Source organism: Cetorhinus maximus, chromosome 29 (genome assembly GCF_964194155.1).
Source record: "Cetorhinus maximus chromosome 29, sCetMax3.hap1.1, whole genome shotgun sequence".
Taxonomy (NCBI): Eukaryota; Metazoa; Chordata; class Chondrichthyes; order Lamniformes; family Cetorhinidae; genus Cetorhinus; species Cetorhinus maximus.
In genome coordinates, this window is record NC_135907.1 from 10,142,441 (window position 1) to 10,169,611 (window position 27,171).

The 27,171-nt window shown below is 47.7% G+C and overlaps 1 protein-coding gene and 1 long non-coding RNA gene across 2 annotated transcripts in view; both read left to right on the top strand.

Moving 5' to 3' along the window:
- The window catches only part of LOC144669613 (uncharacterized), a 251,045-nt gene that overhangs the window by 76,422 nt on the left and 147,452 nt on the right, over positions 1-27,171 (top strand). The gene's annotated exons all lie outside the window — the stretch shown is intronic.
- LOC144669491 (extracellular serine/threonine protein kinase FAM20C-like) overlaps positions 1-27,171 on the top strand; it is an 86,285-nt gene that overhangs the window by 58,444 nt on the left and 670 nt on the right. Inside the window, 1 exon segment of the mRNA XM_078531960.1 lies at positions 26,468-26,527. Coding sequence (XP_078388086.1) covers positions 26,468-26,527 — 60 coding nt within the window.

Here is a 27,171-nt window from a genome sequence, read left to right on the forward strand (position 1 = left end):
TGAATAAAGTACGGGAGAGAGAGAGAGAGAATAAAGAGCAGGAGAGAGAGCGGGAGAGAGTGAGTGAATAAAGAGCTAGAGAGAGAGAGAGATTGATTAAAGAGCGGGAGAGAGAGAGAGTGAATAAAGAGCAGGAGAGAGAGAGGGAGAGAGTGAATAAAGAGCGGGAGAGAGAGAGAGTGAATAAAGAGCGGGAGAGAGAGAGAGTGAATAAAGAGCGGGAGAGAGAGAGAGTGAATAAAGAGCAGGAGAGAGAGAGAGTGAATAAGGAGCGAGAGAGAGTGAGACTGAATAAAGAGCGGGAGAGAGAGAGAGAGAGAATAAAGAGCGGGAGAGAGAGAGAGAGTGAATAAAGAGCAGGAGAGAGACAGAGAGAGTGAATAAAGAGTGAGAGAGAGAGAGAGTGAATAAAGAGCGGGAGAGAGAGAGAGAGAGAATAAAGAGCGGGAGAGAGAGAGGGAGAGAGTGAATAAAGAGCGAGAGAGAGAGAGAGAGTGAATAAAGAGCGGTAGAGAGAGAGAGAGAGAGTGAATAAAGAGCAGGAGAGAGAGAGGGAGAGAGTGAATAAAGAGCGAGAGAGAGAGAGAGAGAGTGAATAAAGAGCGGGAGAGAGAGAGAGAGTGAATAAAGAGCGAGAGAGAGAGAGAGAGAGAGTGAATAAAGAGCGGGAGAGAGAGAGAGAGTGAACAAAGAGCGGGAGAGAGAGTGAATAAAGAGTGGGAGAGAGAGAGGGAGAGAGTGAATAAAGAGCGAGAGAGAGAGAGGGAGAGAGTGAATAAAGAGCGAGAGAGGGAGAGAGAGAGTGAATAAAGAGCGAGAGAGACAGAGAGAGTGAATAAAGAGCGGGAGAGAGAGAGAGAGAGAATAAAGAGCGGGAGTGAGAATGAATAAAGAGTGGGAGAGAGTGAGAGTGAATAAAGAGCAGGAGAGAGAGAGAGAGAATAAAGAGCGGGAGAGAGAGAGGGAGAGAGTGAATAAAGAGTGGGAGAGAGAGAGAGAGAGTGAATAAAGAGCGGGCGAGAGAGAGAGAGTGAATAAAGTGCGGGAGAGAGTGAGAGTGATTAAAGAGCAGGAGAGAGAGAGAGAGAGAATAAAGAGCGGGAGAGAGAGAGAGAGAGTGAATAAAGAGCGGGAGAGAGAGAGAGAGAGAATAAAGAGTGGGAGAGAGAGAGAGAGTGAATAAAGAGCGGGAGAGAGTGAGAGTGAATAAAGAGCAGGAGAGAGAAAGAGAGAGAATAAAGAGCGGGAGAGAGAGATAGTGAATAAAGAGTGAGAGAGAGGGAGAGAGAGAATAAAGAGCGGGAGAGAGTGAGAGTGAATAAAGAGTGGGATAGAGAGAGAGAGAGTGAATTAAGAGCGAGAGAGAGAGAGAGTGAATAAAGAGCAGGAGAGAGAGAGAGAGATAGTGAATAAAGAGCGAGAGAGAGAGAGAGAGAATAAAGAGCGGGAGAGAGAGAGAGAGTGAATAAAGTGCAGGAGAGAGAGAGAGAGTGAATAAAGAGCGGGAGAGAGAGAGAGTGAATAAAGAGCGAGAGAGAGAGAGAGTGAATAAAGAGCGGGAGAGAGAGAGAGAGTGAATATAGAGCGAGAGAGAGAGAGAGGGTGAATAAAGTGCGGGAGAGAGAGAGAGAGAATAAAGAGCAGGAGAGAGAGTGGGGAGAGAGTGAGTGAATAAAGAGCTAGAGAGAGAGAGAGAGTGATTAAAGAGCGGGAGAGAGAGAGAGTGAATAAAGAGCAGGAGAGAGAGAGGGAGAGAGTGAATAAAGAGCGGGAGAGAGAGAGAGAGAATTAAGACCGGGAGAGAGATAGAGTGAATAAAGAGCGGGAGAGAGAGAGAGTGAATAAAGAGCAGGAGAGAGAGAGAGTCAATAAAGAGTGAGAGAGAGGGAGAGAGTGAATAAAGAGTGGGAGAGAGAGAGAGAGAGAATAAAGTGCGGGAGAGAGAGAGAGTGAATAAAGAGCGAGAGAGAGAGAGAGAGTGAATAAAGAGCAGGAGAGAAAGAGAGAGAGAGTGAATAAAGAGCGAGAGAGAGAGAGAGTGAATAAAGAGCAGGAGAGAGAGAGAGTGAATAAAGAGTGAGAGAGAGAGAGAGAGTGAATAAAGAGCGGGAGAGAGAGAGTGAATAAAGAGCGAGAGAGAGAGAGAGAGAGAGTGAATAAAGAGCAGGAGAGAGAGAGTGAATAAGGAGCGGGAGAGAGAGGGAGAGAGAGTGAATAAAGAGCAGGCGAGAGAGAGAGTGAATAAAGAGCGGGAGAGAGAGAGAGATTAAAGTGAGTAAAGAGCGGGAGAGAGAGAGAGAGTGAATAAAGAGCGAGAGAGAGAGAGAGTGAATAAAGAGCGGGAGAGAGAGAGAGAGAGAATAAAGAGCGAGAGAGAGAGAGAGTGAATAAAGAGCGAGAGAGAGAGAGAGTGAATTAAGAGCGGGAGAGAGAGAGGGAGAGAGTGAATAAAGAGCGAGAGAGAGAGAGAGTGAATAAAGAGCGAGAGAGAGAGAGAGAGTGAATAAAGAGCGGGAGAGAGAGAGAGAGGGAGAGTGAATAAAGAGCAGGAGAGAGAGAGAGAGAGTGAATAAAGAGCGAGAGAGAGAGAGAGTGAATAAAGAGCGAGAGAGAGAGAGAGATTGAATAAATAGCGGGAGAGAGAGAGAGAGTGAGTGAATAAAGAGCAGGAGAGAGAGATGGAGAGACTGAATAAAGAGCGGGAGAGAGAGAGAGAGAGTGAATAAAGAGCGAGAGAGAGAGAGAGAGAGTGAATAAAGAGCGGGAGAGAGAGAGAGAGAGTGAATAAAGTGCGGGAGAGAGTGAGTAAAGATCGAGAGAGAGAGAGAGAGAGTGAATAAAGAGCGAGAGAGAGAGAGAGAGATTGAATAAAGAGCGGGAGAGAGAGAGAGAGAATAAAGAGCGGGAGAGAGAGTGAATAAAGAGTGGGAGAGAGAGAGAGAGAGTGAATAAAGAGCGGGAGAGAGAGAGGGAGAGAGTGAATAAGGAGTGGGGGAGAGAGAGAGTGAATAAAGACTGGAGAGAAAGAGAGAGAATAAAGAGCGGGAGAGAGAGAGGGTGAATAAAGAGCGGGAGAGAGAGAGAGTGAATAAAGAGCAGGAGAGAGAGAGAGAGTGAATAAAGAGCGGGAGAGAGAGAGAGTGAATAAAGAGCGAGAGAGAGAGAGAGTGAATAAAGAGCGGGAGAGAGAGAGAGAGAATAAAGAGCGGGAGAGAGAGAGTGAATAAAGAGCGGGAGAGAGAGAGTGAATAAAGAGCGAGAGAGAGAGAGAGAGTGAATAAAGAGCATGAGGGAGAGAGTGAATAAAGAGCGGTAGAGAGAGGGAGAGAGAGTGAATAAAGAGCAGGAGAGAGAGAGAGTGAATAAAGAGCGGGAGAGAGAGAGAGTGAATAAAGAGTGAGAGAGAGGGAGAGAGTGAATAAAGAGTGGGAGCGAGAGAGAGAGAATAAAGAGCGGGAGAGAGAGAGAGAGAGTGAATAAAGAGCGAGAGAGAGAGAGTAAATAAAGAGCAGGAGAGAGAGAGAGAGAGAGTGAATAAAGAGCGAGAGAGAGAGAGCGAGAATAAAGAGCGGGAGAGAGAGAGAGAGTGAATAAAGAGCAGGAGAGAGAGAGAGAGAGAGTGAATAAGGAGCGAGAGAGAGAGAGAGAGAGTGAATAAAGAGCGGGAGAGAGAGAGAGAGTGAATAAAGAGCGGGAGAGAGAGAGAGTGAATAAAGAGCTGGAGAGAGAGAGAGGGAGTGAATAAAGATCAGGAGAGAGGGAGAGAGAGAAAATAAAGAGCGGGAGAGAGAGAGAGTGAATAAAGAGCGGGAGAGAGAGAGAGAGAGTGAATAAAGAGCAGGAGAGAGAGAGAGAGAGATAATAAAGTGCGGGAGAGAGAGAGTGAATAAAGAGCGGGAGAGAGAGAGAGAGTGAATAAAGAGCGAGAGAGAGAGAGAGAGAGAGTGAATAAAGAGCGGGAGAGAGAGAGAGAGAGAGTGAATGAAGAGCGGGAGAGAGAGAGAGAGAGAATAAAGAGCGGGAGAGAGAGAGAGAGAGAGTGAATAAGGAGCAGGAGAGAGAGAGGGAGAGAGTGAATAAAGAGCAGGAGAGAGAGAGGGAGAGAGTGAATAAAGAGCGAGAGAGAGAGAGTGAATAAAGAGCGGGAGCAAGAGAGAGTGAATAAAGAGCGGAAGAGAGGGAGAGAGTGAATAAAGAGCGAGAGAGAGAGAGAGAATAAAGAGCGGGAGAGAGAGAGAGAGAATAAAGAGCGGGAGAGAGAGAGAGTAAATAAAGACTGGAGAGAAAGAGAGAGAATAAAGAGCGGGATAGAGAGAGGGTGAATAAAGAGCGGGAGACAGAGAGAGTGAATAAAGAGCAGGAGAGAGAGAGAGAGTGAATAAAGAGCGGGAGAGAGAGAGTGAATAAAGAGCGAGAGAGAGAGAGAGAGTGAATAAAGAGCGGGAGAGAGAGAGAGAGTGAATTAAGAGCGAGAGAGAGAGAGAGGGTGAATAAAGTACGGGAGAGAGAGAGAGAGAATAAAGAGCAGGAGAGAGAGCGGGAGAGAGTGAGTGAATAAAGAGCTAGAGAGAGAGAGAGATTGATTAAAGAGCGGGAGAGAGAGAGAGTGAATAAAGAGCAGGAGAGAGAGAGGGAGAGAGTGAATAAAGAGCGGGAGAGAGAGAGAGTGAATAAAGAGCGGGAGAGAGAGAGAGTGAATAAAGAGCGGGAGAGAGAGAGAGTGAATAAAGAGCAGGAGAGAGAGAGAGTGAATAAGGAGCGAGAGAGAGTGAGACTGAATAAAGAGCGGGAGAGAGAGAGAGAGAGGAATAAAGAGCGGGAGAGAGAGAGAGAGTGAATAAAGAGCAGGAGAGAGACAGAGAGAGTGAATAAAGAGTGAGAGAGAGAGAGAGTGAATAAAGAGCGGGAGAGAGAGAGAGAGAGAATAAAGAGCGGGAGAGAGAGAGGGAGAGAGTGAATAAAGAGCGAGAGAGAGAGAGAGAGTGAATAAAGAGCGGTAGAGAGAGAGAGAGAGAGTGAATAAAGAGCAGGAGAGAGAGAGGGAGAGAGTGAATAAAGAGCGAGAGAGAGAGAGAGAGAGTGAATAAAGAGCGGGAGAGAGAGAGAGAGTGAATAAAGAGCGAGAGAGAGAGAGAGAGAGAGTGAATAAAGAGCGGGAGAGAGAGAGAGAGTGAACAAAGAGCGGGAGAGAGAGTGAATAAAGAGTGGGAGAGAGAGAGGGAGAGAGTGAATAAAGAGCGAGAGAGAGAGAGGGAGAGAGTGAATAAAGAGCGAGAGAGGGAGAGAGAGAGTGAATAAAGAGCGAGAGAGACAGAGAGAGTGAATAAAGAGCGGGAGAGAGAGAGAGAGAGAGAATAAAGAGCGGGAGTGAGAATGAATAAAGAGTGGGAGAGAGTGAGAGTGAATAAAGAGCAGGAGAGAGAGAGAGAGAATAAAGAGCGGGAGAGAGAGAGGGAGAGAGTGAATAAAGAGCGGGCGAGAGAGAGAGAGTGAATAAAGTGCGGGAGAGAGTGAGAGTGATTAAAGAGCAGGAGAGAGAGAGAGAGAGAATAAAGAGCGGGAGAGAGAGAGAGAGAGTGAATAAAGAGCGGGAGAGAGAGAGAGAGAGAATAAAGAGTGGGAGAGAGAGAGAGAGTGAATAAAGAGCGGGAGAGAGTGAGAGTGAATAAAGAGCAGGAGAGAGAAAGAGAGAGAATAAAGAGCGGGAGAGAGAGATAGTGAATAAAGAGTGAGAGAGAGGGAGAGAGAGAATAAAGAGCGGGAGAGAGTGAGAGTGAATAAAGAGTGGGATAGAGAGAGAGAGAGTGAATTAAGAGCGAGAGAGAGAGAGAGTGAATAAAGAGCAGGAGAGAGAGAGAGAGATAGTGAATAAAGAGCGAGAGAGAGAGAGAGAGAATAAAGAGCGGGAGAGAGAGAGAGAGTGAATAAAGTGCAGGAGAGAGAGAGAGAGTGAATAAAGAGCGGGAGAGAGAGAGAGTGAATAAAGAGCGAGAGAGAGAGAGAGTGAATAAAGAGCGGGAGAGAGAGAGAGAGTGAATATAGAGCGAGAGAGAGAGAGAGGGTGAATAAAGTGCGGGAGAGAGAGAGAGAGAATAAAGAGCAGGAGAGAGAGTGGGAGAGAGTGAGTGAATAAAGAGCTAGAGAGAGAGAGAGAGTGATTAAAGAGCGGGAGAGAGAGAGAGTGAATAAAGAGCAGGAGAGAGAGAGGGAGAGAGTGAATAAAGAGCGGGAGAGAGAGAGAGAGAATTAAGACCGGGAGAGAGATAGAGTGAATAAAGAGCGGGAGAGAGAGAGAGTGAATAAAGAGCAGGAGAGAGAGAGAGTCAATAAAGAGTGAGAGAGAGGGAGAGAGTGAATAAAGAGTGGGAGAGAGAGAGAGAGAGAATAAAGTGCGGGAGAGAGAGAGAGTGAATAAAGAGCGAGAGAGAGAGAGAGAGTGAATAAAGAGCAGGAGAGAAAGAGAGAGAGAGTGAATAAAGAGCGAGAGAGAGAGAGAGTGAATAAAGAGCAGGAGAGAGAGAGAGTGAATAAAGAGTGAGAGAGAGAGAGAGAGTGAATAAAGAGCGGGAGAGAGAGAGTGAATAAAGAGCGAGAGAGAGAGAGAGAGAGAGTGAATAAAGAGCAGGAGAGAGAGAGTGAATAAGGAGCGGGAGAGAGAGGGAGAGAGAGTGAATAAAGAGCAGGCGAGAGAGAGAGTGAATAAAGAGCGGGAGAGAGAGAGAGATTAAAGTGAGTAAAGAGCGGGAGAGAGAGAGAGAGTGAATAAAGAGCGAGAGAGAGAGAGAGTGAATAAAGAGCGGGAGAGAGAGAGAGAGAGAATAAAGAGCGAGAGAGAGAGAGAGTGAATAAAGAGCGAGAGAGAGAGAGAGTGAATTAAGAGCGGGAGAGAGAGAGGGAGAGAGTGAATAAAGAGCGAGAGAGAGAGAGAGTGAATAAAGAGCGAGAGAGAGAGAGAGAGTGAATAAAGAGCGGGAGAGAGAGAGAGAGGGAGAGTGAATAAAGAGCAGGAGAGAGAGAGAGAGAGTGAATAAAGAGCGAGAGAGAGAGAGAGTGAATAAAGAGCGAGAGAGAGAGAGAGATTGAATAAATAGCGGGAGAGAGAGAGAGAGTGAGTGAATAAAGAGCAGGAGAGAGAGATGGAGAGACTGAATAAAGAGCGGGAGAGAGAGAGAGAGAGTGAATAAAGAGCGAGAGAGAGAGAGAGAGAGTGAATAAAGAGCGGGAGAGAGAGAGAGAGAGTGAATAAAGTGCGGGAGAGAGTGAGTAAAGATCGAGAGAGAGAGAGAGAGAGTGAATAAAGAGCGAGAGAGAGAGAGAGAGATTGAATAAAGAGCGGGAGAGAGAGAGAGAGAATAAAGAGCGGGAGAGAGAGTGAATAAAGAGTGGGAGAGAGAGAGAGAGAGTGAATAAAGAGCGGGAGAGAGAGAGGGAGAGAGTGAATAAGGAGTGGGGGAGAGAGAGAGTGAATAAAGACTGGAGAGAAAGAGAGAGAATAAAGAGCGGGAGAGAGAGAGGGTGAATAAAGAGCGGGAGAGAGAGAGAGTGAATAAAGAGCAGGAGAGAGAGAGAGAGTGAATAAAGAGCGGGAGAGAGAGAGAGTGAATAAAGAGCGAGAGAGAGAGAGAGTGAATAAAGAGCGGGAGAGAGAGAGAGAATAAAGAGCGGGAGAGAGAGAGTGAATAAAGAGCGGGAGAGAGAGAGTGAATAAAGAGCGAGAGAGAGAGAGAGAGTGAATAAAGAGCATGAGGGAGAGAGTGAATAAAGAGCGGTAGAGAGAGGGAGAGAGAGTGAATAAAGAGCAGGAGAGAGAGAGAGTGAATAAAGAGCGGGAGAGAGAGAGAGTGAATAAAGAGTGAGAGAGAGGGAGAGAGTGAATAAAGAGTGGGAGCGAGAGAGAGAGAATAAAGAGCGGGAGAGAGAGAGAGAGAGTGAATAAAGAGCGAGAGAGAGAGAGTAAATAAAGAGCAGGAGAGAGAGAGAGAGAGAGTGAATAAAGAGCGAGAGAGAGAGAGCGAGAATAAAGAGCGGGAGAGAGAGAGAGAGTGAATAAAGAGCAGGAGAGAGAGAGAGAGAGTGAATAAGGAGCGAGAGAGAGAGAGAGAGAGTGAATAAAGAGCGGGAGAGAGAGAGAGAGTGAATAAAGAGCGGGAGAGAGAGAGAGTGAATAAAGAGCTGGAGAGAGAGAGAGGGAGTGAATAAAGATCAGGAGAGAGGGAGAGAGAGAAAATAAAGAGCGGGAGAGAGAGAGAGTGAATAAAGAGCGGGAGAGAGAGAGAGAGAGTGAATAAAGAGCAGGAGAGAGAGAGAGAGAGATAATAAAGTGCGGGAGAGAGAGAGTGAATAAAGAGCGGGAGAGAGAGATAGAGTGAATAAAGAGCGAGAGAGAGAGAGAGAGAGAGTGAATAAAGAGCGGGAGAGAGAGAGAGAGAGAGTGAATGAAGAGCGGGAGAGAGAGAGAGAGAGAGAATAAAGAACGGGAGAGAGAGAGAGAGAGAGAGTGAATAAGGAGCAGGAGAGAGAGAGGGAGAGAGTGAATAAAGAGCAGGAGAGAGAGAGGGAGAGAGTGAATAAAGAGCGAGAGAGAGAGAGAGAGAGTGAATAAAGAGCGGGAGCAAGAGAGAGTGAATAAAGAGCGGAAGAGAGGGAGAGAGTGAATAAAGAGCGAGAGAGAGAGAGAGAATAAAGAGCGGGAGAGAGAGAGAGAGAATAAAGAGCGGGAGAGAGAGAGAGTAAATAAAGACTGGAGAGAAAGAGAGAGAATAAAGAGCGGGATAGAGAGAGGGTGAATAAAGAGCGGGAGAGAGAGAGAGTGAATAAAGAGCAGGAGAGAGAGAGAGAGTGAATAAAGAGCGGGAGAGAGAGAGTGAATAAAGAGCGAGAGAGAGAGAGAGTGAATAAAGAGCGGGAGAGAGAGAGAGAGTGAATTAAGAGCGAGAGAGAGAGAGAGGGTGAATAAAGTACGGGAGAGAGAGAGAGAGAATAAAGAGCAGGAGAGAGAGCGGGAGAGAGTGAGTGAATAAAGAGCTAGAGAGAGAGAGAGATTGATTAAAGAGCGGGAGAGAGAGAGAGTGAATAAAGAGCAGGAGAGAGAGAGGGAGAGAGTGAATAAAGAGCGGGAGAGAGAGAGAGTGAATAAAGAGCGGGAGAGAGAGAGAGTGAATAAAGAGCGGGAGAGAGAGAGAGTGAATAAAGAGCAGGAGAGAGAGAGAGTGAATAAGGAGCGAGAGAGAGTGAGACTGAATAAAGAGCGGGAGAGAGAGAGAGAGAGAGAATAAAGAGCGGGAGAGAGAGAGAGAGTGAATAAAGAGCAGGAGAGAGAGAGAGAGAGTGAATAAAGAGAGAGAGAGAGAGAGAGTGAATAAAGAGCGGGAGAGAGAGAGAGAGAGAATAAAGAGCGGGAGAGAGAGAGGGAGAGAGTGAATAAAGAGCGAGAGAGAGAGAGAGAGTGAATAAAGAGCGGTAGAGAGAGAGGGAGCGAGTGAATAAAGAGCGAGAGAGAGAGAGAGAGTGAATAAAGTTCGAGAGAGAGAGAGAGTGAATAAAGAGCGGGAGAGAGAGAGAGTGAATAAAGAGCGGGAGAGAGAGAGAGAATAAAGTGAAAAAAAGAGTGGGAGAGAGAGAGAGTGAATAAAGAGCAGGAGAGAGAGAGGGAGAGAGTGAATAAAGAGTGGGAGAGAGAGAGGGAGAGAGTGAATAAAGAGCGGGAGAGAGAGAGAGAGTGAATAAAGAGCGGGAGCGAGAGAAAGTGAATAAAGAGCGGGAGAGAGGGAGAGAATAAAGAGCGGGAGAGAGAGAGAGTGAAAATACAGTGGGAGAGAGAGAGAGTGAATAAAGAGCAGGAGAGAGAGAGAGAGTGAATAAAGAGCGGGAGAGAGAGAGGGAGTGAATAAAGAGCGGGAGAGAGAGAGAGTGAATAAAGAGCAGGAGAGAGAGAGAGAGTGAATAAAGAGTGGGAGAGAGAGAGAGTGAATAAAGAGCGAGAGAGAGAGAGAGTGAATAAAGAGTGGGAGAGAGAGAGAGAGTGAATAAAGAGCGAGAGAGAGAGTGAATAAAGAGCGGGAGAGAGAGAAAGAGAATAAAGAGCAGGAGAGAGAGAGGGAGAGAGTGAATAAAGAGCGGGAGAGAGAGAGAGTGAGTGAAGAGCAGGAGAGAGAGTGGGAGAGAGTGAATAAAGAGCGGGAGAGAGAGAGAGTGAATAAAGAGCGGGAGAGAGAGAGAGTGAATAAAGAGCGGGAGAGAGAGAGAGTGAATAAAGAGCCGGAGAGAGAGAGAGTGAATAAACAGCGAGAGAGAGAGAGAGCGAATAAAGAGCGGGAGAGAGAGAGAGAGAATAAAGAGCGGGAGAGAGAGAGAGAGTGAATAAAGAGCAGGAGAGAGAGAGAGAGTGAATATAGAGCGGGAGAGAGAGAGAGAGAGAATAAAGAGCGGGAGAGAGAGAGAAAGAGTGAATAAAGAGCGGGAGAGAGAGAGGGAGAGAGTGAATAAAAAGCGAGAGAGAGAGAGAGTGAATAAAGAGCGAGAGAGAGAGAGAGTGAATAAAGAGCGGGAGAGAGAGAGAGAGTGAACAAAGAGCGGGAGAGAGAGTGAATAAAGAGTGGGAGAGAGAGAGGGAGAGAGTGAATAAAGAGCGAGAGAGAGAGAGGGAGAGAGTGAATAAAGAGCGAGAGAGGAGAGAGAGAGTGAATAAAGAGCGAGAGAGAGAGAGAGAGTGAATAAAGAGCGGGAGAGAGAGAGAGAGAGAGAGAATAAAGAGCGGGAGTGAGAATGAATAAAGAGTGCGAGAGAGAGAGAGAGAGTGAATAAAGAGCGGGAGAGAGAGAGGGAGAGAGTGAATAAAGAGTGGGGGAGAGAGAGAGAGAGAGAGAGAGAGAATAAAGAGTGGGAGAGAGAGAGAGAGAGAATAAAGAGCGGGAGAGAGTGAGAGTGAATAAAGAGCAGGAGAGAGAGAGAGAGAATAAAGAGCGGGAGAGATAGAGAGTGAATAAAGAGTGAGAGAGAGAGAGAGAGAGAATAAAGAGCGAGAGAGAGTGAATAAAGAGTGGGAGAGAGAGAGAGAATAAAGAGCGGCGAGAGAGAGAGAGTGAATAAAGAGCGGGAGAGAGTGAGAGTGAATAAAGAGCAGGAGAGAGAGAGAGAGAGAATAAAGAGCGGGAGAGAGAGAGAGTGAATAAAGAGTGAGAGAGAGGGAGAGAGAGAATAAAGAGCGGGAGAGAGTGAGAGTGAATAAAGAGCGAGAGAGAGAGAGAGAGAGAGTGAATAAAGAGCAGGAGAGAGAGAGAGAGTGAATAAAGAGCGAGAGAGAGAGAGAGAATAAAGAGCGGGAGAGAGAGAGTGTGAGTAAAGAGTGGGAGAGAGAGAGAGAGAGAATAAAGAGCGGGAGAGAGAGAGAGTGAATAAAGAGTGGGAGAGAGAGAGAGTGAATAAAGAGCGGGAGAGAGAGAGAGAGAGAGTGAATTAAGAGCGGGAGAGAGAGAGAGTGAATAAAGAGCGGGAGAGAGAGAGAGAATAAAGAGCGGGAGAGAGAGAGAGAGTGAATAAAGAGCAGGAGAGAGAGAGAGTGAAAAAAGAGCAGGAGAGAGAGAGAGAAAATAAAGAGCGGGAGAGAGAGAGAGTGAATAAAGAGCGGGAGAGAGAGAGAGAGTGAATAAAGAGCGAGAGAGAGAGAGAGAGTGAATAAAGAGCTGGAGAGAGAGAGAGAGAGAATAAAGAGCGGGAGAGAGAGAGAGAGAGTGAATAAAGAGCAGGAGAGAGAGAGGGAGAGAGTGAATAAAGAGCAGGAGTGAGAGAGGGAGAGAGTGAATAAAGAGTGGGAGAGAGAGAGAGAGTGAATAAAGAGCGGGAGCGAGAGAGAGTGAATAAAGAGCGGGAGAGAGGGAGAGAATAAAGAGCGGGAGAGAGAGAGAGTGAAAATAGAGCGGGAGAGAGAGAGAGTGAATAAAGAGCAGGAGAGAGAGAGAGAGTGAATAAAGAGCGGGAGAGAGAGAGGGAGTGAAGAAAGAGCGGGAGAGAGAGAGAGAGTGAATAAAGAGCGGGAGAGAGAGAGAGTGAATAAAGAGCAGGAGAGAGAGAGAGAGTGAATAAAGAGTGGGAGAGAGAGAGAGTGAATAAATAGCGAGAGAGAGAGAGAGTGAATAAAGAGCGGGAGAGAGAGAGAGAGTGAATAAAGAGCGAGAGAGAGAGTGAATAAAGAGCGGGAGAGAGAGAAAGAGAATAAAGAGCAGGACAGAGAGAGGGAGAGAGTGAATAAAGAGCGGGAGAGAGAGAGAGTGAGTGAAGAGCAGGAGAGAGAGTGGGAGAGAGTGAATAAAGAGCGGGAGAGAGAGAGAGTGAATAAAGAGCGGGAGAGAGAGAGAGTGAATAAAGAGCGGGAGAGAGAGAGAGTGAATAAAGAGCCGGAGAGAGAGAGAGTGAATAAACAGCGAGAGAGAGAGAGAGTGAATAAAGAGCGGGAGAGAGAGAGAGAATAAAGAGCGGGAGAGAGAGAGAGAGTGAATAAAGAGCAGGAGAGAGAGAGAGAGAGTGAATATAGAGCGGGAGAGAGAGAGAGAGAGAATAAAGAGCGGGAGAGAGAGAGAAAGAGTGAATAAAGAGCGGGAGAGAGAGAGGGAGAGAGTGGAATAAAGAGCGAGAGAGAGAGAGAGTGAATAAAGAGCGAGAGAGAGAGAGAGTGAATAAAGAGTGGGAGAGAGAGAGAGTGAAAATAGAGCGGGAGAGAGAGAGAGAATAAAGTGAATAAAGAGTGGGAGAGAGAGAGAGAGAATAAAGAGCGGGAGAGAGAGAGAGAATAAAGAGCGAGAGAGAGAGAGAGAGTGAATAAAGAGCAGGAGAGAGAGAGAGTGAATAAAGAGCGAGAGAGAGAGGAGAGAGTGAATAAAGAGCGGGAGAGAGAGAGTGAATAAAGAGCGAGAGAGAGAGAGAGAGTGAATAAAGAGCAGGAGAGAGAGAGAGTGAATAAAGAGCGGGAGAGAGAGAGAATAAAGTGAATAAAGAGCGGGAGAGAGAGAGAGTGAATAAAGAGCGAGAGCGAGAGAGAGAGTGAATAAAGAGCGGGAGAGAGAGAGAGAGAGAATAAGGAGCGAGAGAGAGAGAGTGAATAAAGAGCGAGAGAGAGAGAGAGTGAATAAAGAGCGGGAGAGAGAGAGGGAGAGAGTGAATAAAGAGCGAGAGAGAGAGAGAGAGTGAATAAAGAGCGATAGAGAGAGAGAGTGAATAAAGAGCGGGAGAGAGAGAGAGAGAGAGTGAATAAAGAGCAGGAGAGAGAGAGGGAGAGAGTGAATAAAGAGCGGGAGAGAGAGAGAGAGTGAACAAAGAGCGGGAGAGAGAGTGAATAAAGAGTGGGAGAGAGAGAGAGAGAGAGTGAATAAAGAGCGAGAGAGAGAGAGGGAGAGAGTGAATAAAGAGCGAGAGAGGGAGAGAGAGAGTGAATAAAGAGCGAGAGAGAGAGAGAGAGTGAATAAAGAGCGGGAGAGAGAGAGAGAGAGAGAGAATAAAGAGCGGGAGTGAGAGAGAGAGAGTGAATAAAGAGCGAGAGAGAGAGAGAGTGTGAATAAATAGGGGAGAGAGAGAGAGAGTGAGTGAATAAAGAGCAGGAGAGAGAGATGGAGAGAGTGAATAAAGAGCGGGAGAGAGAGAGAGAGAGTGAATAAAGAGCGAGAGAGAGAGAGAGAGAGTGAATAAAGAGCGGGAGAGAGAGAGAGAGAGAGTGAATAAAGAGCGGGAGAGAGAGTGAATAAAGAGTGGGAGAGAGAGAGGGAGAGAGTGAATAAAGAGCGGGAGAGAGAGAGGGAGAGAGTGAATAAAGAATGGGGGAGAGAGAGAGAGAGAGAATAAAGAGTGGGAGAGAGAGAGAGAGAGAATAAAGAGCGGGCGAGAGTGAGAGTGAATAAAGAGCAGGAGAGAGAGAGAGAGTGAATAAAGAGCGGGAGAGAGAGAGAGAGAATAAAGAGCGGGAGAGAGAGAGAATAAAGAGCGGGAGAGAGAGTGAATAAAGAGTGTGGGAGAGAGAGAGAGTGAATAAAGAGCGGGAGAGAGAGAGGGAGAGAGTGAGTAAAGAGCGGGAGAGAGAGAGAGTGAATAAAGAGCGAGAGAGAGAGAGAGAGTGAATAAAGAGCGGGAGAGAGAGAGAGAGAATAAAGAGCGGGAGAGAGAGTGAATAAAGAGTGGGAGAGAGAGAGAGAGTGAATAAAGAGCGGGAGAGAGAGAGGGAGAGAGTGAATAAAGAATGGGGGAGAGAGAGAGAGAGAGAGAATAAAGAGTGGGAGAGAGAGAGAGAGAGAATAAAGAGCGGGAGAGAGTGAGAGTGAATAAAGAGCAGGAGAGAGAGAGAGAGAATAAAGAGCGGGAGAGAGAGAGAGTGAATAAAGAGTGAGAGAGAGAGAGAGAGAGAATAAAGAGCGAGAGAGAGAGAGAGTGAATAAAGAGTGGGAGAGAGAGAGAGAATAAAGAGCGGGAGAGAGAGAGAGTGAATAAAGAGCGGGAGAGAGTGAGAGTGAATAAAGAGCAGGAGAGAGAGAGAGAGAGAATAAAGAGCGGGAGAGAGAGAGAGTGAATAAAGAGTGAGAGAGAGGGAGAGAGAGAATATAGAGCGGGAGAGAGTGAGAGTGAATAAAGAGCGAGAGAGAGAGAGAGAGAGATTGAATAAAGAGCAGGAGAGAGAGAGAGAGAGAGTGAATAAAGAGCGAGAGAGAGAGAGAGAGAATAAAGAGCGGGTGTGAGAGAGTGTGAATAAAGAGTGGGAGAGAGAGAGAGAGAGAATAAAGAGCGGGAGAGAGAGAGAGTGAATAAAGAGTGGGAGAGAGAGAGAGAGAGAATAAAGAGCGGGAGAGAGAGAGAGAGTGAATAAAGAGCGAGAGAGAGAGAGAGAGAGTGAATAAAGAGCGGGAGAGAGAGAGAGAGAGAGTGAATAAAGAGCAGGAGAGAGAGAGAGAGTGAAAAAAGAGCGGGAGAGAGAGAGAGAGAGAAAATAAAGAGCGGGAGAGAGAGAGAGTGAATAAAGAGCGGGAGAGAGAGAGAGTGAATAAAGAGCGAGAGAGAGAGAGAGAGAGTGAATAAAGAGCGGGAGAGAGAGAGAGAGAGAGAGTGAATAAAGAGCGGGAGAGAGAGAGAGAGAGAGTGAATGAAGAGAGAGAGAGAGAGAGAGAGTGAATAAAGAGCGGGAGAGAGAGAGAGAGAGAGAGAGAGAATAAAGAGCGAGAGAGAGAGAGAGAGAGAATAAAGAGCGGGAGAGAGCGAGTGAATAAAGAGCGGGAGAGAGAGAGAGTGAATAAAGAGCGAGAGAGAGAGAGAGTGAGAGAGTGAATAAAGAGCGGGAGAGAGAGAGAGAGAGAGTGAATGAAGAGCGGGAGAGAGAGAGAGTGAGAATAAAGAGTGGGAGAGAGAGAGAGAGAGAGTGAATAAAGAGCAGGAGAGAGAGAGGGAGAGACTGAATAAAGAGCAGGAGAGAGAGAGGGAGAGAGTGAATAAAGAGCGGGAGAGAGAGAGAGAGAGTGAATAAAGAGCGGGAGCAAGAGAGAATGAATAATGAGCGGAAGAGAGGGAGAGAGTGAATAAAGAGCGAGAGAGTGAGAGAGAATAAAGAGCGGGAGAGAGAGAGAATAAAGAGCGGGAGAGAGAGAGAGTGAATAAAGACTGGAGGGAAAGAGAGAGAATAAAGAGCGGGAGAGAGAGAGGGTGAATAAAGAGCGGGAGAGAGAGAGAGTGAATAAAGAGCTGGAGAGAGAGAGAGAGTGAATAAAGAGCGGGAGAGAGAGAGAGTGAATAAAGAGCGAGAGAGAGAGAGAGTGAATAAAGAGCGGGAGAGAGAGAGAGAGTGAACAAAGAGCGAGAGAGAGAGGGTGAATTAAGTGCGGGAGAGAGAGTGAGAGAATAAAGAGCGAGAGAGAGAGAGAGTGAATAAAGAGCGAGAGAGAGAGATAGTGAATAAAGAGCGGGAGAGAGAGAGGGAGAGAGTGAATAAAGAGCGGGAGAGAGAGAGAGTGAATAAAGAGCGAGAGAGAGAGAGAGAGAGTGAATAAAGAGCGAGAGAGAGAGAGAGTGAATAAAGAGCGAGAGAGAGAGAGAGTGAATAAAGAGCGGGAGAGAGAGAGAGTTAAGAAAGAGCGGGAGAGTGAGAGAGAATAAAGTGAAAAAAAGAGTGGGAGAGAGAGAGAGAATAAAGAGCGGGAGAGAGAGAGAGAGAATAAAGAGCGAGAGAGAGAGAGTGAATAAAGAGCAGGAGAGAGAGAGACTGAATAAAGAGCGAGAGAGAGAGAGAGAGAGAGAGTGAATAAAGAGCGGGAGAGAGAGAGTGAATAAAGAGCGAGAGAGAGAGAGAGAGAGAGTGAATAAAGAGCAGGAGAGAGAGAGTGAATAAAGAGCGGGAGAGAGAGGGAGAGAGAGTGAATAAAGAGCAGGAGAGAGAGAGAGTGAATAAAGAGCGGGAGAGAGAGAGAATAAAGTGAATAAAGAGCGGGATAGAGAGAGAGAGTGAATAAAGAGCGAGAGAGAGAGAGAGAGAGTGAATAAAGAGCGGGAGAGAGAGAGAGAGAGAGTGAATAAAGAGCAGGAGAGAGAGAGGGAGTGAGTGAATACAGAGCGAGAGAGAGAGAGAGTGAATAAAGAGCGAGAGAGAGAGAGAGTGTGAATAAATAGGGGGAGAGAGAGAGAGGAGTGAGTGAATAAAGAGGCAGAGAGAGAGATGGAGAGAGTGAATAAAGAGCGGGATAGAGAGAGAGAGAGTGAATAAAGAGCGAGAGAGAGAGAGAGAGAGTGAATAAAGAGCGGGAGAGAGAGAGAGAGAGAGTGAATAAAGAGCGGGAGAGAGAGTGAATAAAGAGTGGGAGAGAGAGAGGGAGAGAGTGAATAAAGAGCGGGAGAGAGAGAGGGAGAGAGTGAATAAAGAATGGGGGAGAGAGAGAGAGAGAGAGAATAAAGAGTGGGAGAGAGAGAGAGAGAGAATAAAGAGCGGGCGAGAGTGAGAGTGAATAAAGAGCAGGAGAGAGAGAGAGAGTGAATAAAGAGCGGGAGAGAGAGAGAGAGAATAAAGAGCGGGAGAGAGAGAGAATAAAGAGCGGGAGAGAGAGTGAATAAAGAGTGTGAGAGAGAGAGAGAGTGAATAAAGAGCGGGAGAGAGAGAGGGAGAGAGTGAGTAAAGAGCGAGAGAGAGAGAGAGAGAGTGAATAAAGAGCGGTAGAGAGGGAGGGTGTGAATAAAGAGCGGGAGAGAGAGAGAGTGAATGAAGAGCGGGAGAGAGAGAGAGTGAGTGAATAAAGTGCGGGAGAGAGAGAGAGTGAATAAAGAGCGGGGGAGAGAGAGAGTGAATAAAGAGCGGGAGAGAGAGAGAGTGAATAAAGAGTGAGAGAGAGAGAGAGAGAATAAAGAGTGAGAGAGAGAGAGAGAATAAAGAGTGGGAGAAAGAGAGAGAGAATAAAGACCGGGAGAGAGAGAGAGAGAATAAAGAGCGGGAGAGAGAGAGAGTGAATAAAGAGTGGGAGAGAGAGAGAGAGAATATAGAGCGGGAGAGAGAGAGAGAGAATAATGAGCGGGAGAGAGAGAGAGAGAGAGTGAATAAAGAGCAGGAGAGAGAGAGAGAGTGAATAAAGAGCGGGAGAGAGAGAGAGAGAGAGTGAATAAAGAGCGGGAGAGAGAGAGAGTGAATAAAGAGCGGGAGAGAGAGAGAGTGAATAAAGAGCAGGAGAGTGAGAGTGAATAAAGAGCGGGAGAGAGAGATAGTGAATAAAGAGCGGGAGAGAGAGAGAGAATAAAGTGAATAAAGAGCGGGAGAGAGAGAGAGAGTGAATAAAGAGCGAGAGAGAGAGAGAGAGAGTGAATAAAGAGCAGGACAGAGAGAGAGAGAGTGAATAAAGAGCGAGAGAGAGATAGTGAATAAAGAGCGGGAGAGAGAGAGAAAGAATAAAGAGCGGGAGAGAGAGAGAGAGTGAATAAAGAGCGAGAGAGAGAGAGAGTGAATTATGAGCGGGAGAGAGAGAGAGAGTGAATAAAGAGCGAGAGAGAGAGAGAGTGAATAAAGAGAGAGAGTGAATAAAGAGCGGGAGAGAGAGAGTGAATAAAGAGCGGGAGAGAGAGTGAATAAAGAGCGGGAGAGAGAGAGTTAATAAAGAGCGGGAGAGAGAGTGAATAAAGAGCGAGAGAGAGAGAGATTGAATAAAGAGCGGGAGAGAGAGAGAGAGAGTGAAATAGAGCAGGAGAGAGAGAGAGAGAGAATAAAGAGCGAGAGAGAGACAGTGAATAAAGAGCGGGAGAGAGAGAGAGAGTGAATAAAGAGCAGGAGAGAGAGAGAGATAGAATAAAGAGCGGGAGAGAGAGAGAGAGAATAAAGAGTGGGAGAGAGAGAGAGAGAGAGAATAAAGAGCGGGAGAGAGAGAGTGAATAAAGAGCGGGAGAGAGAGAGAGAATAAAGAGCGGGAGAGAGAGAGAGTGAGAATAAAGAGCGGGAGAGAGAGAGAGAGAGAGTGAAAATAGAGCGGGAGAGAGAGAGAGAGAGAATAAAGAGCGAGAGAGAGAGAGAGAGAGAGAGAATAAAGAGCGGGAGAGAGAGAGTGAATAAAGAGCGAGAGAGAGAGAGAGAGAGAATAATGAGCGGGAGAGAGTGAGTGAATAAAGAGCGGGAGAGAGAGAGAGTGAATAAAGAGCGGGAGAGAGAGAGAGAGAGTGAATAAAGAGCGGGAGAGAGAGAGAGAGAGTGAATAAAGAGCGGGAGAGAGGGAGAGAGTGAATAAAGAGCGGGAGAGAGAGAGAGAGAGAATAAAGAGCGAGAGAGAGAGAGAGAGTGAATAAAGAGCGGGAGAGAGAGAGTGAATAAAGAGCGGGAGAGAGGGAGAGAATATAGAGCGGGAGAGAGAGAGAGATAGAATAAAGAGCTGGAGAGAGAGAGAGAGTGAATAAAGAGCGGGAGAGAGAGAGTGAATAAAGAGCGGGAGAGAGGGAGAGAGTGAATAAAGAGCGGGAGAGTGAGAGTGAATAAAGAGCGGGAGAGAGAGAGAGTGAATAAAGAGCGGGAGAGAGAGAGAGTGAATAAAGAGCGGGAGAGATAGAGAGAGTGAATAAAGAGCGGGAGAGAGAGAGAGTGAATAAAGAGCGGGGGAGAGAGAGAGTGAATAAAGAGCGGGAGAGAGAGTGTGAATAAAGAGCGGGGGAGAGAGAGTGTGAATAAAGAGCGGGAGAGAGAGAGAGTGAATAAAGAGTGTGGGAGAGAGAGAGAGAATAAAGAGCGGGAGAGAGAGAGAATAAAGAGCAGGAGAGAGAGAGAGAGAGAATAAAGAGCGGGAGAGAGAGAGAGAGAATAAAGAGCAGGAGAGAGGGAGAGAGTGAATAAAGAGCGGGAGAGAGAGAGAGAGTGAATAAAGAGCGGGAGAGAGGGAGGGAGTGAATAAAGAGCGGGAGAGAGAGAGAGTGAATAAGGAGCGGGAGAGTGAGAGAGTGAGTGAATAAAGAGCGGGATAGAGAGAGAGTGAATAAAGAGCGGGGGAGAGAGAGAGTGAATAAAGAGCGGGAGAGTGAGAGAGAGAATAAAGAGCGGGAGAGAGAGAGAGAGAATAAAGAGCGGGAGAGAGAGAGAGTGAATAAAGAGTGGGAGAGAGAGAGAGAGAATTAAGAGCGGGAGAGAGAGAGAGAGAGTGAATAAAGAGCGGGAGAGAGAGAGAGTGAATAAAGAGCGGGAGGGAGAGAGAGAGAGTGAATAAAGAGTCGGAGAGAGTGAGAGAGTGAATAAAGAGCGGGAGGGAGAGAGAGAGAGTGAATAAAGAGTCGGAGAGAGTGAGAGAGAATAAAGAGCGGGAGAGAGAGAGAGAGCGAGTGAATAAAGAGCGGGAGAGAGAGAGAGAGAATAAAGAGCGGGAGAGAGAGAGAGAGAATAAAGAGTGGGGGAGAGAGAGAGTGAATAAAGAGTGGGAGAGAGAGAGAATAAAGAGCGGGAGAGAGAGAGAGAGAGTGAATAATGAGTGGGAGAGAGAGAGAGAGAGTGAATATAGAGTGGGAGAGAGAGAGAGAGAATAAAGAGCGGGAGAGATATAGAGAGAATAAGGAGCGGGAGAGAGAGAGAGAGAATAAAGAGCGGGAGAGAGAGAGAGGATGAGGGTGTGGAGTTTACCTGTGAGGGAGCGGTGCGGAGTTTACCTGTGAGGGTGCGGAGTTTACCTGTGAGGGAGCGGTGCGGAGTTTACCTGTGAGGGAGTGGAGTTTACCTGTGAGGGAGCGGTGCGGAGTTTACCTGTGAGTGAGCGGAGTTTACCTGTGAGGGAGCGGAGTGGAGTTTACCTGTGAGGGAGCGGAGTTTACCTGTGAGGGTGCAGAGTTTACCTGTGAGGGAGCGGAGTGGAGTTTACCTGTGAGGGAGCGGGGCGGAGTTTACCTGTGGGGGAGCGGTGCGGAGTTTACCTGTGAGGGAGCGGAGTTTACCTGTGAGAGAGTGGAGTTTACCTGTGAGGGAGCGGAGTGGAGTTTACCTGTGAGGGAGCGGGGCGGAGTTTACCTGTGGGGGAGCGGTGCGGAGTTTACCTGTGAGGGAGCGGAGTTTACCTGTGAGAGAGTGGAGTTTACCTGTGAAGGAGCGGAGTGGAGTTTACCTGTGAGGGAGTGGAGTTTACCAGTGAGGGTGCGGTGCGGAGTTTACCTGTGAGAGAGTGGAGTTTACCTGTGAGGGAGCGGAGTGGAGTTTACCTGTGAGGGAGTGGAGTTTACCAGTGAGGGTACAGTGCGGAGTTTACCTGTGAGGGAGCGGAGTTTACCTGTGAGGGAGCAGTGCGGAGTTTACCTGTGAGGGAGCGAAGTTTACCTGTGAGGGAGCGGAGTTTACCTGTGAGGGTGCAGAGTTTACCTGTGAGGGAGTGGAGTGGAGTTTACCTGTGAGGGAGCGGTGCGGAGTTTACCTGTGAGGGAGCGGGGCAGAGTTTACCTGTGGGGGAGCGGTGCAGAGTTTACCTGTGAGGGAGCGGGGCGGAGTTTACCTGTGAGGGAGCAGAGTTTACCTGTGAGGGAGCGGGGCGGAGTTTACCTGTGAGGGAGCAGAGTTTACCTGTGAGGGAACGGTGCGGAGTTTACCTGTGAGGGTGTGGAGTGGAGTTTACCTGTGAGGGAGCGGTGCGGAGTTTACCTGTGAGGGTGTGGAGCGGAGTTTACCTGTGAGGGAGCAGAGTTTACCTGTGAGGGAGCGGTGTGGAGTTTACCTGTGAGGGAGCAGAGTTTACCTGTGAGGGAGCGGGGCGGAGTTTACCTGTGAGGGAGCGGTGCAGAGTTTACCTGTGAAGGGGCAGAGTTTACCTGTGAGGGAACGGTGCGGAGTTTACCTGTGAGGGAGCGGTGCGGAGTTTACCTGTGAGGGAGCGGTGAGGAGTTTACCTGTGAGGGAGCGGTGCAGAGTTTACCTGTGAGGGAGCGGTGCAGAGTTTACCTGTGAGGGTGCGGAGTTTACCTGTGAGGGAGTGGAGTTTACCTGTGAGGGAGCGGAGTTTACCTGTGAGGGAGCGGTGCGGAGTTTACCTGTGAGGGAGCGGAGTGGAGTTTACCTGTGAGGGAGCGGAGTTTACCTGTGAGGGAGCGGTGCAGAGTTTACCTGTGAGGGAGCGGAGTTTACCTGTAAGGGAGCGGAGTTTACCTGTGAGGGAGCGGAGTGGAGTTTACCTGTGAGGGTGCGGAGTTTACCTGTAAGGGAGCGGTGCAGAGTTTACCTGTGAGGGAGCGGAGTTTACCTGTGAGGGAGCGGAGTTTACCTGTGAGGGAGCGGAGTGGAGTTTACCTGTGAGGGTGCGGAGTTTATCTGTAAGGGAGCGGAGTTTACCTGTGAGGGAGCGGAGTGGAGTTTACCTGTGAGTGTGCGGAGTTTACCTGTGAGGGTGCGGTGCGGAGTTTACCTGTGAGGGAGCGGAGTTTACCTGTGAGGGAGCGGAGCGGAGTTTACCTGTGAGGGTGCGGAGTTTACCTGTGAGGGAGCGGAGTGGAGTTTACTGTGAGGGAGCGGGGTTTACCTGTGAGGGAGTGGAGTTTACCTGTGAGGGTGCGGAGTTTACCTGTGAGGGTGCGGAGTTTACCTGTGAGGGAGCGGGGTTTACCTGTGAGGGAGCGGAGTTTACCTGTGAGGGTGCGGAGTTTACCTGTAAGGGAGCGGAGTTTACCTGTGAGGGAGCGGAGTGGAGTTTACCTGTGAGGGTGCGGAGTTTACCTGTGAGGTTGCGGAGTTTACCTGTGAGGTAGCGGAGTTTACCTGTGAGGGTGCGGAGTTTACCTGTGAGGGTGCGGAGTTTACCTGTGAGGGAGCGGAGTTTACCTGTGAGGGAGCGGAGTGGAGTTTACCTGTGAGGGTGCGGAGTTTACCTGTGAGGGTGCGGAGTTTACCTGTGAGGGAGCGGAGTGGAGTTTACCTGTGAGGGTGCGGAGTTTACCTGTGAGGGAGCGGAGTGGAGTTTACCTGTGAGGGAGCGGAGTGGAGTTTACCTGTGAGGGAGCGGGGTTTGCCTGTGAGGGAGCGGAGTGGAGTTTACCTGTGAGGGTGCGGAGTTTACCTGTGAGGGTGCGGAGTTTACCTGTGAGGGAGCGGAGTGGAGTTTACCTGTGAGGGAGCGGAGTTTACCTGTGAGGGTGCGGAGTTTACCTGTGAGGGAGCGGAGTGGAGTTTACCTGTGAGGGTGCGGAGTTTACCTGTGAGGGTGCGGAGTTTACCTGTGAGGGAGCGGGGTTTACCTGTGAGGGTGCGGAGTTTACCTGTGAGGGAGCGGAGTGGAGTTTACCTGTGAGGGTGCGGAGTTTACCTGTGAGGGAGCGGGGTTTACCTGTGAGGGAGTCGGTTCTCACCCAGACACTCGGTGACGCTGGAATTCGAAAGGAGTGATGTCAGGACAAGGGAGAGAGCTGATTGGTGGGTAGTGGGTAAGTTTTTATTTCCACTTTAAAGCGACATTAGAGAGGGTCAGAGCCTCAGCATTTGTATTTTTTAAGTAAAACTAAATAGTTTTCTACTTGGCTTAAATTTAAGGAAATAGTCTTTTAATTAAACACAAACAAAATGTATGGCAGGGGAGCTGAGTCCCGTGTGTTGTCCGGCCTGCAGCATGTGGGAATTCTTAGACACTCCTTGCAATCTGGATGACCACATGTGCAGGAAGTGCCACCGGCTTGACCAGCTTGAGCAACGGGTTTCGGAACTTGAGTGTCAGCTGGAGACACAGTGATGCATCCGTGAGGCTGAGGGTTACGTGGATAGCATGTTTTTAGATGTGGTCACTCCGCAGCTTAAGGAAGTGCAGTCAGAGAGGGAATGGGTGACCACCAGTCAGAAGAAGGGTGGGGGGCAGGTAGTCAGCAAAGCCCCAGAGTGCATCTCCCTCAAGAACCGTTTTTCTCTGTTGGAAATCAATGAGGGTGAAGGTTCCTCTGGAGAGTGCAGCCAGAGCCAAGTTCACAACACTGTGGGTGGCTCAGCTGCACAAGGGCGGAGGAGTAAGAGTGCAAGAGCAATAGTGGTAGGAGACTTAATAGTGAGGGGTGCAGACAGGTACTTCTGCGGCCATAGACGTGACTCCAGGATGGTGTGTTGCCTTCCTGGTGCCAAGGTCAAGGATGTCACAGAACGGCTGCAGGGCATCCTGAAGGGGGAGGGCAAACAGTCAGAGGTCGTGGTTCACATTGGTACCAACAACAGGAGGTAGAAAGAGGGATGAGGTCCTGCAACAAGAATTTAGGGAGCGAGGTAGTAGATTAAAAAGCAGGAACTCAAAGGTTGTAATCTCTGGATTACTCCCAGTGCCATGTGCTAGTGAGTATAGGAATAGAGAGAATGAATGCGTGGCTGAAGAGTTGGTGCAGGAGGGAGGGCTTTAGTTTCCTGGATCACTGGGTCTGTTTCTGGTGAAGGTGGGACCTGTACAAGTTGGACAGGTTGCACCTGAACCGGAATGAGTTCAACATCCTTGTGGAGGGGTTTGCTAGTGTTGTTGGGGGTGGGGGTTTAAACTAATTTGTCAGGGGGATGGGATACAGAATGAAGGTACGGTAGGGGGTGATGCACAGCCAAATATAGAAGAGAAATCAAGTCAGTCTGGAAGGCAGAGCAAATATAGACCTGTTAGGGCACAAGGGAATAATGCAAGGCTGGATTGCATCGATTCTAACACAAGGAGCCTTACAAGTGAGGCAGATGAATTGAGGGTGTTGATTAACACATGGGAATATGATATTGTTGCTATCACAGAGACATGGTTGAGGGAAGGGCAGGACTGTCAGCTCAATATTCCAAGGTATAGAATCTTCAGGTGTGATAGCGGTGGTGGTGGAGGGGGAGGGGGGTGTAAAAGAAGAGGTGGCATTGCACTGTTTATCAAGGAGTCAATTCCTGTAGTAAAGAGGGATGGTATCTTAGATGTTCCCTCAAATGAGCCCATATGGATAGAACTTAAAAACAAAAAGGGGGCAATCACTTTGCTGGGTGTGTACTACAGGCCTCCAAATAGTCAGGGGGAGATAGAGGAGCAAATATGTAGGCAAATCTCGGAGAAGTGTGAAAATAATAGGATAATAATAGTAGGGGATTTCAACTTTCCCAGTGTTAACTGGGATAGTCATAGTCACTGGGAAAGGCTTAGAGGGGGCGGAATTCTTAAAGTGCATCCAGGAACAATTCTCTTGTTGAGCCAGCGTGTAGAAAGTGCTACAAGAGAAGGGGCGGTATTGGACCTAATCTTAGGGAATGAAGCCGGGCAAGTGTTAGAAGTGTCAGTGGGGGAGCATTTCGGGGATAGTGACCATAACTCTGTAAGATTTAAGGTTGTTATGGAAAAGGACAAAGATAGACCAGAAATAAAGGTCCTGAATTGGGGGAAGGCCGATTTTAATATGATAAGACAGGATGTGGTCAAAGTGGACTGGGAGCAGCTACTTGTAGGAAAGTCTACATCAGACCAGTGGGAGCCATTCAAAAAGAAAATAGTGAGAGTTCAGGGCCAACTTGTTCCCGTAAAGGTGAAGGGTAGGACTAACAAGTCCAGGGAGCCCTGGATGTCAAGGGATACAGAGGATTGGATAAGGGAAAAAAGGAGACTTATGGCAGATACGGGGGAGTGAAAACAGCAGAAGCTCTAGAGGAATATAGAAAGTGTAGGTGGTACTTAAAAAAAAGTAATTAGGAGAGCGAAGAGGGGGCAAAATAAAGGAAAATCCCAAGGAATTTTATAAATATATTAAGGGCAAGAGGATAACCAGGGAAAGAGTAGGGCCCATAAGGGACCAAAGTGGCAATCTGTGTGTGAAGCCGGAGGACGTCGGTGAGGTTTTAAATGACTACTTTTCATCCGTGTTCACTGCCCAAAGACCCAAACACTCCTTCCTGGTGAAGCAGCAACTTTACTTTGTATTAAAAACAGAAAATGCTGGAAATACTCAGCAGGTCTGACAGCACCCATTGAGAGAGAAACAATTAACATTTCAGGTCAACAACTCTTCAGTAGAAAAGTTATGACCTGCTGAGTGTTTCCAGCGCTTCCTGTTTTTATTTCAGATTTCCAGCATCTGCAATTCTTTGCTGTGGTATTATCACCTTTACGTGCTCTTCATTCAATCTAACCAACCGTATTTGCTGCTCACAATGTGGCCAATGGGGAAACCAAAGGCAGATTGGATTCTCGCTTTGCGAACCCTTTGCTCAGTGTGCATGCATGAACCCAAACGACCAGCCGTCTGGTCATTTTAATTCCCCACCTTGCTTTCGTGCTGACATCTCTGTCCTCGGTCTGTCCCCTTCCAATAAAGCTCAACATCAGCTTGAGGAACATCACGTCATCTTTTGATTCAGCACTTCACAGTCTTCTAGATTCAACATACAGTTCAACAATTTCAGACTGTAAACTCTGTTCTCTCCGCATTCTGTTCCTTCTCTTTGCATGTTTTGGGGTTTTTCTCTTATTTTTCTTTCAGACAAGAGCACACCTGCTCTGGGCACATCCTTTGTTCCTTTCCTTGCCCCATCTCCATTCCATTTGGTCCTTTAAGGACCAACCTTCCATCATTCAATCTCTCCTGTCTTCCACCTTATCACAGACCTTCCTTTAGCCCGTGTCCCACCCACCCCTTGCTCAAGACCGGTTACGTCGTGAACTCTTCCCAGTTCTGATGAAAGGTCATCGACCTGAAACCCTGAAACTCCGTTTTTCTCTCTCCACAGATGCTGAGTATTTCCAGCATTTTTTGGTTTTTATTTCAATATTTAAGCAACAGGATGGAGTAATAAAAGGACAGGAATCACTAACAGAGGAGGAGTTTTTATAAAACTCAGTAATAAAGGGACAGAATTCCAATTCCCCCAATGCCCCTGCTTTCAGCATTTTGTAAATTCCCATTAAGTGGCCCTTCAACTGAGAGTTGGTGAAATGAATTTCTCATTTTGTGTTTCGATTGCTGTAGTTTTACAGTTGAAGGTATAACCTGTGCTAAGAGATGTGAGTGTGCGGGTGCATGTGTTTGATCAGTTTCTTGCCTTGCTTTCAAGGTTTGGGAGACACTCTCAGGATGAGCTCTCGATCTTGGCCCCCCTCCAGCAATGCTGCCGGTAAGGACAACACTAACCCCTGTCCTTTGCACATGAGTCTCTATCATTTACAACTAGTGTTGCCAATCCTCCAGGATTGGCCTGGAGTCTCCAGGAATTGAAGACCAATCTCCAGGACACTGCCGTGTGCAACCCTGGAGAAAAAATCAACGGGACTTTTTTTGTCATTTTCTTTGAACATTTCACCAGGAATAAAAATATTGAAAATGGGAGAGAAAGGCTGTCTGGATGACAGTCAAGCATCATCCAATTGGGTAATGAGTCTTTTTGCTTTCCAATTGGTGTAGGAAGTCAGTGCGTCACAAGGATGGATGTGTTGGCCGACTAATGGCTGGAGTGTGGGGTCAAGTCACGTGACTAAACCTCCAGGAATACATTTAATCCCAGTTGGTAACCCTACAACAGGCCCAGGGAGGAGGACCTAAGGGCTCCGCACTTCTTTGCTGAAATACTGGAACCGAACTCAGAATGAGCCTGTCCTGGCACTCCCTGCTCTATAGTTCCTGCATCAGGCAATCCAAAGAGAAAGGCCCTTCAGCCCATCGATTCTCTCCCACCACAAACAGGCTCAAAATGAATAAATTTCTTCCTTCAGCCTCAGCCACCATTTTCATTCTTATTTCATTTTTCCTTCTTGCTTGTGA